We start from the raw sequence: 11,364 nt of genomic DNA on the forward strand, positions 1-11,364 counted from the left end.
TAATAATGCTGGGAAATAAACCCAGCCTCCCGCTAACACAAAGGCACAGATAACTAATCCACCTACACGCATAAAACCAAATGTGTGAGAACAAAAAGACAAACACAGCTTTGTGCTGCTGCCGCCGCCGCTGCTGACATTTCAGATAATAAAGACACAAACTAAAGCCAGTGGTTCGTGTTAACCCTCTTTCAGCATCATTACACACGTGAATCTCTTTCTCTCCCTTCATGCTTCCACTGCTTTTGTCCACACATCACTTGTCAATCCTCCAAGCAGCGATGGAAGATGAGTTCGGATCCTTCACTAAAAGTACCAATACAACAATGTGAAAATAGTCCAGTCAAAGTAAAATTCCTGCATTCAAACTTCAGTGGTGGACAGTAACTAAATACATTCATTCAAATACTTAACTTAAGTACAGTCTTGAGGTCGTGGTACTTAAGATGAGCATTTTTAATTTATGTTACTTCATACTTTTCAGAGGAAAATATGTTTTATCTCCATTATGCCTGTCAGACATATATTGTTACTAGTTAGATTTTACATACAAAACATGATCAGTTTATGAAATCAGATGCACTGTTAAAGATTTAACTCTCCAAAGATATATAAAGTAGCCTGTAATACTGCAGTAACTTCACATCCAGCAACTGCAACATGAAAATGCAACATTAACACATCTGTTATATGTATAAACCCCATCTTAATCTGCTGTATAAGGAGCACTTTCACTTTTGAGACTTTGTGACATTTTAAATTCAGGGCTTTTAAAAGGTTAAAAGTTCAGCCTTGTTGTCACATATACAATCATACATGGTACAATAATACAGTGAGATTTATTCTCTGCATTTATCCCACCCTGGTATCAGGAGTAGGGGGAGAACAGTTCAAGTTTCAAGCCCAGTCAGGCGTACTGACTGGAAAATTGACCAAATAAATAATGAAATATGTGTTTTTGATGGTGCAGGAAGCTGGAGCGCCCAGGGGAAACCCGTGCAAGCATCAGGGGAACATGCAAACTCTGCACAGAAACCCACAACTTTCTTGCTGTCCTCACCACTGCTCCAACTGTGCCCCCTTTACTTACAACAGAGAGTTTTTTCATTGGGGTATTTCTATTTTTACTGTAATAAAAGAAAGTATCAAAAGTAAAAGTACTTGTTACAATTAATGTTTTTGTTTAATGAATAACCAATTAATTGTTTAGTCTATTTAATGTTATAAAATTGTGAAAAATCGTCACCGCAATGCCCCTGAGTCCAGAGTGACATCTTCAAAATTGCTTCTTTTGTCCAAAACCAAAAGACTTTTTCATAAAAAAAACAAAGAAAAGCAGTAAATCCTTAAATTTAAGAAGCTGGAACCAGCAAATGTTTGACATTTTTGCTTGAAAATGACTGAAATGATTAACTGATTGTCAAATAGTTGCCTGGTAATTTTTTTGATCACCTAATAGATCCATTTACTAATTGTTACAAGTCTTATCTATATATGAGAAGAAGCTCTGACTAGACAGCGTTTTTTTTGTAAAATGTCACAAGCAAAAAGGTTGGGCGGCACTAGTTTTATCTTTAACAAGTTAAAACTATAATATTTCCCTCTGAAATGCAGTGTAGTAGAAGTATAATGTGGTATAAAATGAAAAATACTCATGTCAAGTACAAGTACCTCAATTGTAGAGAACTTAAAATTTCTTCTTTCCACTGCAGCCTTCAGTTCAACCGTAAAGACAAATACTGTAGAATTTAATGCAAATAAAATCAGAATAATCAGTATTTATTATTTGTGCAAATAATTTAAACAGCAATAACTAAGAGTGTGATTGTCATGTGTAAACAAGTACAAATATTGTTTAACAGCAGCTGGAATAGACCTCAGTGTGTTCTCAGCGTGACATTTGGCAGAGTGCAGAGACCAAACGGACGAGAGTCCAGGTGGGGCAAACACAGAGCTGGTGTTGAAACAGCAGTAGAGGTACAGTAGCCTGCAGGCTGCAGAAACAGCCTTTAAAAAAAACAGAGAAATTAAGAGTATGAAGCACCAAACAAGTCCTCCATTTGATCAAAATGTCTGTGAACATGTAAACTAAGCCGTGCTTGCTTGTACATGTTAGTTTGTCTGTTCAAGAGACGGCGCGCAAAGCAAAAGTCTTTTAGTCCACCAGTTCCTCGTCTACAGCTCCTCGATTTGACAGCTCTGTTATCGAAGGATCTTCTTTTTGATGTACTGGCAGAGGCAGAAAGGGGCGGTGGTGCAGTGATTCCTCCGGGGACGTAGGCGGTGGTGTGACGGTCCTGACAGCCTCTCAGACACCAGCAGCTTCACATAAGCTGCACTGTAAGTCATCAGAAGCTGGTAGGCTTTATCCTGCAAAACAAGAAACATGTATAGTTAAAATCTGCTTTCACCCTGAAAAGGAAGAGCCAAATGTGTACACTGCATCTGTATGGAGAATAATACAGTAAAGTGCAGCAAAACTACTTAGATTTAATTAAACATGAGCAATTAAACATGAGTTGTTGCTTTTCCTCTCATAGACACCTGCATTTGTTTGCATCCCAAGATGACACCTTTTTTATGAACTTATTTAATTATAATATTGTACACTCTTGGGAATGGATTAATATTTAATTTGAATGAGAACAAGGAAATCTGTCCACCTCCAAGATGAGGGTTCCTCATCGCTGACTGCAGCTGTACGACAAAAGTCTTTAGATTTTGTCCCAATGTTCTGTTCTAAACCATAAAAATATTTTTTGGTGCAGTTTAAATGAACTGCACTTCTGATGTATCGATAAAAAAAAAAACTGCTGACACTGCTGATAAATCTGTCAGGCTTGATTATAAATCCCCTCCATGTGTGAACAGTTTTGCTGCATTGTGTCTCTTTACCTGAGCAGGTAGCGATGCGTCAGGGACCAGGCTGTAGCTGGTGGTGACCTTGGCGTCCTCCCGCTGGCTGGATGAGGTACTGCAGCTCGTCTCCTCATTTCCCAGCAGAGGCCTCTGTTCATCTGAGCCCTGCTCCACATCTGTCCCCCCGACCTCGGGGTCGACAGCCATTACCTCGCTCACGAGGACGAGGTGGGACATTTTCTTCTTCAGTTGGTTCTGGTGGAAGGGAGACAGTGATTGGTTCCTTTTACCTTCCTCCACGCTGCAGGAATGAGAGCTATGAAATATGATGCTACCCTTCAAAGACTAAACCTCTGGTTTCCTGACGTCCAGGAATAAATATCCTCTCAACGGCAACTAGAATTATGTTTCTATCGATTCTGAGGGAGGACTAACATGGGTGCACAAGAGAAATCGATAGAGCAGCAGGAGAACAAACAGAGAGACAGATGTACTCGACTGCCTCACCTGGGTGTCGTTCGCCACAAAGCTGCGCTCCTCTAAAGTTTCAGTCAGTGCCCTCAGACAGCGAGACATGTCCCAGTACACAAAGTACAGCTGCAGAGATACACAGGCAGATGAAAACAGGAGAGTGAGTGGCTGCCAAAACAAAATCATCCACTTTGTTGTTCATTACTGATGTACTAGTTTTGTTCCAGACCTCTAAATTACCGCCCACATCTCAAATTTTGGCGAGCTTTCTTAACATTTGTTTTGATCACATAAAGTTCCTTACTCAACAACTTTACTGGAAGGATAAACCCCTTGAGAATATACACAAAATGAAGCAAAACAGCACAAACACACAGACATAAGCTCTTCTAGGCCTAGCCGCACTGACACCTACTGATTCCCCTCATTATGCCAAAATACATACAGAAAATACAAACATACTCATATAAAGTTATATATTAACATGCACCTACACAATAGAGTTAAATAATTTCCATAATTTATATATAAACATACGGTTGTGCTTTATTTTGCAGTAAACAAACATAGCATAAAAAGCCTACTTTGTATCAAAATTAGACAAAAACTACAAATATGTTTTTTATGCAACAGCATTAGACTCCTAATAGACTTTATTAGATTGTAATTTTGGACATGTTACTACAGAACTGTAGTGCAAACAAAAAGTGGAATCACTAGTGGTGGAAAGAGCTCTAAAAATCTGTACAGTGTAAGTACAAGTACTGTTACATTACTAAAATAATACTCAATTACAAGTAAAAGTGCTGGTGTTATCCAAACTCACACAGTTTTATTTAACATTCTAGTGGAGATCCCACAGTTTTAAAAGAAAGAAAATTCCTATTAATAATGGTATATTAAGTCTGAATATTTGTTATTTCCAATGTGTTTTAGACCTTTAGATATCTACTGGTTTGTAGCTGCATTGTCATTGTTGTGTCGTCATGCCTGCTGACAAGCTTGTTAGTCATCTTGTATCATTAACCACATGGTTTTGTTGAATCATTCTTCTTGTTTTATAATTCTCAGTGTCACGTTTCTCTGTATACTATATACAACTGCAGCAATATCATACATCAACAGCTGCCTTCAGAATATCCAACAATAGTACACATGCACAAATTTACTGTGCAGATAAGTTAAAAAAAACTTATGGTGCACGTGGAGTCTCGTATTCTCATAGTTTCAGTTGATTTTATAAGAATAACCTGCATGTGTCCTGTGCAGTTCTGCACCCAGTCGGCCACGGCCACCAGCAGGTGGTGCTTCACCATCCTCTCGTTCACTTGGATCAACCGAACGTCCAAGTTCACGTTGAGCTGACACACAAACACAAAAGAAACAAGTTTGATGACTCTCTTTATGTCCGCAAAGAACATTTAAAGAAATCACATGAATCCAGACTCACATGTAGGGTAACTAATATGAAGATGTCAGTACTATTGTGACTCCAGTTACCTCCTTGTTGCTGTGGTGGAGGATGAAGATGATGACAGTGGTGAGGAAGATGGAGACCAGGCTGACAGAGAGACAGAGGACCCAGTAGTCGCTGACAGTGATGTAGAGGTGGAGGGTGGAGAACACGGCACACCACACCACCACATACAGCACCTGGTGGAGGGCGAGGAGAGGTTGTGGTAAAATATTCAGCTGGCAACTCAGAGTAAAGAAACAGCTCTTCATTATGGGAAATATGCTTAGTCCTATGTGCAAGGCCCATCCATATTGAAAAGAAAATCTGGCTAAATTTGTATGATCAAATGTTGCTGAGGGATACATAAATCAAAATACTATATAGTCACATCTTAATTTAGCAAATGTTAGTAAAACATGAGCTAACTAGCTGGATAATCTATATAAATTCTTAGCTAGCACATCTCTTCGTTTTCTTTTTTGTCTTTCCCTTCTTTAAATATTTATTTTCTAAATATTCTCTATATTTGTTGTGTTCATGTTCATGCTTATATAAAGTACTTTGAATTGCCTGCACCTGAAATTGTTACAGGAATTAACTTGCCTTGATGTGTCTCACATCTGAAAGCTAATGTTAGCAAAACACTAACTGGCCAGCTAATCTACATCAATTGTTAGCTAGCTAGATAAATCTTTTGTCATTTTTTTTTTCTTAAAATTTTTCTTTTACGAATATTCTCTATTTTGTTGTGTATGTTTATGTTTACATACAGTATTTTGAATTGTCTATATGTCTGAAAGATGCTTTATCAACAAACTTCACTTGCTTACATCTGATAGCTAAAAAGATGTTGCTGAGGGACCTTCACTGCATCTGACTTATATTATTTAACCAGATAAAGCTTCAATGAGATTAAAAATCTCTTTTCAAGAATGAACTGGCTAAGACGAGATCTGATAGCTAATATTAGCAAAACGCCAGCTAACTAGCTAGCTAATCTACATCTACCTTTAGCTAGCTATTTAGCAAGCATTTTTCTAGCATTAGCTAACTCAAGATGTGACTTTATAGGCTATATGTTGCTTTTACAGGTCCCTCAGCAACATCTTTTAACCATCTTCAAAGTTTGGGTTTTCTTTTCAGGATAAATAAGCCTAGCATGTACAGGAAAGGAGAAAGCTAGCTCCAGCATCAGGTTAGCTTAGCATGGCATAAACTCTAAAGCACCCTAATTAACACATTATATATCTTTTATTTAATTTGTAAGCAACCTGTCCTGCACAGACTCCATGATAGACTCCATGATATCACTCCAACTGACCCCTCTTTAACCTTTGTGCAGAACCAGGCCAACTGTCCCCTCCTTATAACTGTATCAATGCTAAGCTAAGCTAATTACCTCCTTGGTCCAGCTCTGTAATTCAAAAGTGGTTAAAATGATAGTAGTAAGATATGTAGTTTCTGGAGCTTCACAGACAGAAGCTGTGAAGAGTTAACACAGTACACAGTAACACTGTTGCTTTGTCTGTAATATAATGTGATTATTCATGTCTCCTTTCAATCCTGGAATGTGAGCATTAATATGAGTGCTGTGTACGCAGCAAAGATCATATGAGCGGTCTTGATTTTTCACATCAAAAGATCATTTTACTGACCGTGTTGAAGTACTACCCAGCCTGCCTGAGAAAATGTCATTAGGACTGTCTTGGCTTCGGTTTAAGACTTACTATATTTAGCAGAAAGCCTGCATCTCAAACAGGGCATGGAGTTTGAAAGACATGGGTGGTTACAGCGTTTTTGTGAATCGACTCAAGCTTGGGAATAAAAGGCTGGATATCTCGGGTCTCCTGTGATTTTGACCATCTGTCTCTTGCATCTTCCCAAATTTTATGGAAGCATAACCTAATAATAATTCACTGGAGTGCTCATTCATTTGAGGCAAAACAAGCAGAGAAAACAGTATATAAAATATGAGAGAGAAATAGAAGAAAAGTGATGACAGAATTAAAACTTTACAGGAGTGGGGAGAGAGAGGATTATGGCCAGAGGAAATAATTGTTTAGAGTGGACGATCATACCGGTGCCAATATGAAATGGAAGAGAGCTGAGTTGAAAACCATGTATCTCCTGACTGAGGGGACGTCCAGAGCTGTCCGCAGCGGAGCCTCCATGTCTCTGACTGGAATCTAACAGGATAAAAAAAAATAAACAAACCAGATTAAGATAAAGATATCTGAATTTTGCAGTGTAGGTCACTTGAATGTGTGTATGTGCTGACCTCGAAGCCATCATTCTCTAGTTTGGCCCGACACAGAGACAAATCGAAACTTGGGTTCAGCGGTGAGCAGCTCGGCACAGCCAGAACACACTGACCTGAGATGGAGAGAGATGACAGGATCGTCATAATCACATAAACACTGAAACTGGTAGCTCAGTAGGTGGATCATTTGCCCATGTATTGAGTTCTTTGCAGCAGCCGTGGGTTCGACTCACATCTACAGCCCTTTGCTGCCTGTCATTTCCTCGCTCTCTCTATCATCTTCCTGTCATATTTTCATCTGCCCCATAAACCCATAAACTGAAGGCATAAAAGTTCCAGAAAATATATAAGAAAAACAAAACAACATATACACTGAAGCTAGAACTGTGACAAGAACCTGGAGTGTTTGCTAGCTGTCTAAGTTAACAAAATGTTACATTGTTTACAAACTATCTAAAAAGTCAACAAAATATTACATTGTTTGCTAGCTATACGAAAAGTTAAAAAAATGTTACACTGTTTGCTAGCAAGCTAAAAAGGTAACAAAACATTACATTGTTTGCAAGCTATCTAAAAAGTTACCAACATGTTACACTCTTTATGAGCTATCTAAAAACTGAACAAAACATTACATTGTTTGCTAGCAAGCTAAAACGTTAAAACATAACATTGTTTGCAAGCTATCTTAAAACTTAACAAAATGTTACATTGTTTGTGAGCTATCTAAAAAGTTAACAAAACGTTACATTGTTCTCTAGCTATATAAAAAGTTTACATTGTTTTTGGTGCAGCAGAATTAAATTCAATCTAGGTTTAGAGTAAAAACTAAAACTGAATATGAACTTAAATTACTTAATTTTAAGATAGTTTAAAAGTTTGGTGCAGCTTAATTTTAAGTTAAATCATGATTTAATGAAGTTTAAAAATGAATCCTTGTGGGTGCAACCAAGCCCAGGTACATAACAAATGACAAAATACATACATGTAGTACATAAGCTTCTGCATACTCAGAGATGGACCAAACAAGAGATCTAGAGCCATCATGCAATTCATCAAACACACACACACACACACACACACACCTAAAACATCACCAGCCCTGGCATTTATATTGGAAACTAATCATCAGCAGAGCCGTCATGAGTATTACAGTAAACAGTTTGTTGGCCTCAGATAAAACAATTATTCACCCTGTTAGATCTGGCAGGCCCTGCAGAGATCCACACATTACAGACATAGCGCCACTGACCCTGACACGATGGGATCTGTTCATCAGGAAATCTAAAATATCCAATAATGACAGTGGCTCACAACACTTGTCTGAAAATGTTTAGCAATTTTAAGAAATAGCAAAGAATGAAATGAACGTATAAACTGAGAACTAAAAGCAACAACGCATGTGAAATTTTGCTGTGTTGTCAAACACACTGGAAGAGAAATTAAAAACGCAGAACCACAAAATCAGGTAAGTCAAATATGAATAACCCAAAATTCCCCAAACCAAAGGTGACTCAGTCAGTGTAAACTCATTCTATCGCTCAAAGCGTGTTAAGCATTATTTAGGGAAATGTGTTGATGCCCATGATTTGATGGACTGGTGCAACCATTGTTGTATTTAAACATTTCAAGTTGTGTAAAATGATAATGACATGGAATATGTATGTGATACTGCCAGACCGTACACCAGTGTTGAACTAAAAGATCACATGCTCATCTTTGTGTGTCTGTTCACTGGCATCTAAAGCATGTGAGCGTAACGTTATGGTGACTACATGGTGATAATCCTTTTCTAATGCTCAAGTGCCAGCACACCATACAGATGGGTTGTTCTGGTCATGAGGAAATCTAAAATAGTGACACAAAATTAAAGATTTATGGGACAAAGAACAGGACAAAGGGTTATCAGCAAAATGGGGCAAAGCTGAGAGTAAATGAAGAGTTTCCGGTACAATTTACCTAATAAAAAGAAATAAAGAAGCAGGTATTACCGTTTGACCACTTGCGTCTATGGTTGGTGGCCTGAGGCTGAGCTTTAGTTCGGCTTATCTGAACATCCACCTCACTCTCCTCCGGCACATGACCAACTCCGTTCTGGTCCTCCATCATCTCAGAGGTAACCACGTCCTAAAGAAGAAACGGAGCATGAGATAACAGCATCTAGAATAACTTCCTTAACACTGATAAGAGGTAGACGGCTGCTGTCAGAAAATTTGAAAATGGGCTGGGCATGGACATTTTACCATTTCATAAGCTGTTCTGAAAAACTGGAATTTCAAAAGTTCCTTTGAGCCCTGAGGCCTTCCGCTTAAATATTCCTGGACCTTTCATTTTATGTCAGAAAAAAAGAGGATCCAGTGGTTTCATGTCTCAGCCGATATGTATCACTCAGCAATTTCGTCAGAGACATAAGAGCCACAGAAGAAAACTGTGACAGAAGTCTTGACTAAAAGCCCGTAGGTGCCAGAAATCTAAATAACTTTAAAATTAAGGAATCAGTATTGATGTGACTGTGAGTGATACAGGAGGCTGACTGACTTTTTCAGTGCTGCAGTCTAAGAATTTGGAAGAATTTGATGAGGAAACATCAAGCTAAATAAAGTAGAGTTTTTTATTAGAGGTGTAAATCACAAGTTTCATCACAATACAGTTTTATATCAATTCTTTGGACAACAATAAGATACTTGCCAACATCACAAATTTCATTTAGCACAATCATTACTTTTATGTTAATTCAGAAAAAGCAACTAAATTATGAATCAACAATTTTATGACTGAACTCTTCCAGACATTTGTGACACGGACATGCCGTGGGAATTTTAAAATAAGGGCGTATCTTAAAGATGACGGTACAGATCAATATTTTAACTTTCCATTCATAATACAGGACTGTTGAACACTGAAGCGATATATTGATCCAGATCGATGCATCATTACACCCCTAGTAATTATTATCTCTGTCTTAGACAGATGAAGGCAGTAGTTAACTAAAAGTCCTGAATAAACAGTTGAAGTGGTTATGTAAAAGTCATGGATAAACAGTTGGGTAACTAAAAGAAATTAATGTGAAATGTTTAATGACCAAACCCTAGCATCCAGTTTATAATCCATTTAAAAGACTGTGAGAGCATGATGAAGAGTTGAGCTCATCTGATGTGGAGGCACATCAGGCCAGAACCACATTTTTAACAGATAAACGGTTGAACATGTCACACTTGCAGAAGCAGTGCATTCATACCAGATGCGTGTAATCTCTTTCATGAAAGGCCTGCAGATAAAGCACAGCTGTTATCTCTGATAAACATGTTCACAGTTTATGTTATGCTACTAAAGATGGGCAAAAAGTCTCCAAACCTGCAGGAAACCAGATCACTTCTGCTTTCAGCAGGGGAGGATCAACAGTATTATCAGATAAATGTAGGCCCAGGCCTACTGAAAGTGTTTATTGTACAGAAACATGTTCTAAGCATGTTGGTAATTTAATGGTAAAGCGCTGCATCATGTTTTATAAACAAAACAGTTTTTCATGCAAAATCTTAATAACAATGCTTCTCAGATAGATGCAACTGAGTAGAATATTTCTCTCTGAAATGTGGTGACGTAGAAGTATAAAGCAACATGAAATTAAAATACTCCAGGAAAGCAGCCAACAAATATCTGAAAACTGCACTTAAAGCACTTTACATTTACTTTCCAACACTGGCTTTCGGGGTTTTACTGCAATGAAGTGGCATTGGTGTTATCTGCTTGCAGGGGCTATTACATTCTCATTGGAAAAATTCAGTTTAGAGGAGTAGATTAAAGTGAATTTACATTTTTATGAGCCTTCAGAGTTGTCTAATATCTGTGCTGCCTTTAGAGTAAAATGTCCAGTGTCATATTTTATCTTGGCAGTGTTCCTCCGTCTGTTAATAGAGGATAAGGAATATCTGTGGTTTTGACAGGAACCCTGCAGCACAAAAAAAGAAAGCTACAGATAAAACTAAAGAAAGGCTACTGATAGACAAAAGTAGCTCTCTCTCTAACACACAGTCTTTGCCTGCCTGGCTGTGAAAGAGCCACATTTTAGGACCGAGGTGTGAAAACTCATTGCTGCTGTCGAGAAGTCAGTTTAACCCCAGAGTCTAACATCTTTTTCAGCCCTCAGGCCTCCTCTCTGCCTTTATCTACTCGATCATTTTCACTTCCTTGCCTGTAAATAAAGTCAAACTGACTCAGAGCCCATTTATCATTTCCTGATTACACTGCACCTGCTCCAGAGCAGAAAAAATAATAATATTTTTCACACATGTGTAAGCAGAAGTCTGTGCCCAAACACAGG

At 38.1% G+C, this 11,364-nt stretch overlaps 1 protein-coding gene across 1 annotated transcript; it reads right to left on the reverse strand.

Moving 5' to 3' along the window:
* Positions 1-1,747: 1,747 nt before the first annotated feature.
* Positions 1,748-9,170, reverse strand: tmem268 (transmembrane protein 268). The gene is made up of 8 exons (XM_084739792.1): positions 9,035-9,170; positions 7,065-7,159; positions 6,865-6,972; positions 4,831-4,983; positions 4,581-4,691; positions 3,367-3,456; positions 2,896-3,114; positions 1,748-2,370 (listed from the first exon to the last, which is right to left on the reverse strand). Exons 1-8 carry the CDS (start codon positions 9,150-9,152, stop codon positions 2,203-2,205), a joined length of 1,062 nt encoding a protein of 353 aa, XP_084595918.1. The 5' UTR covers positions 9,153-9,170; the 3' UTR covers positions 1,748-2,202.
* Positions 9,171-11,364: the final 2,194 nt, after the last annotated feature.

The sequence above is a fragment of the Lutjanus erythropterus genome, chromosome 16 (genome assembly GCF_056507025.1).
Source record: "Lutjanus erythropterus isolate fLutEry1 chromosome 16, fLutEry1.hap2, whole genome shotgun sequence".
In the NCBI taxonomy this organism is placed as follows: Eukaryota; Metazoa; Chordata; class Actinopteri; order Lutjaniformes; family Lutjanidae; genus Lutjanus; species Lutjanus erythropterus.

Bases quoted from the DNA above. Each gene is read 5' to 3' on its own strand.
- tmem268 (XM_084739792.1), bottom strand. From the start codon at position 9,152: ATGATGGAGGACCAGAACGGAGTTGGTCATGTGCCGGAGGAGAGTGAG. The intron at 7,160-9,034 runs GTAATACCTGCT...TCTCCATCTCAG, and splicing joins TAGACGCAAGTGGTCAAACG to GTCAGTGTGTTCTGGCTGTG. The intron at 3,115-3,366 runs GTGAGGCAGTCG...CCCTTCCACCAG, and splicing joins TTGTGGCGAACGACACCCAG to AACCAACTGAAGAAGAAAAT.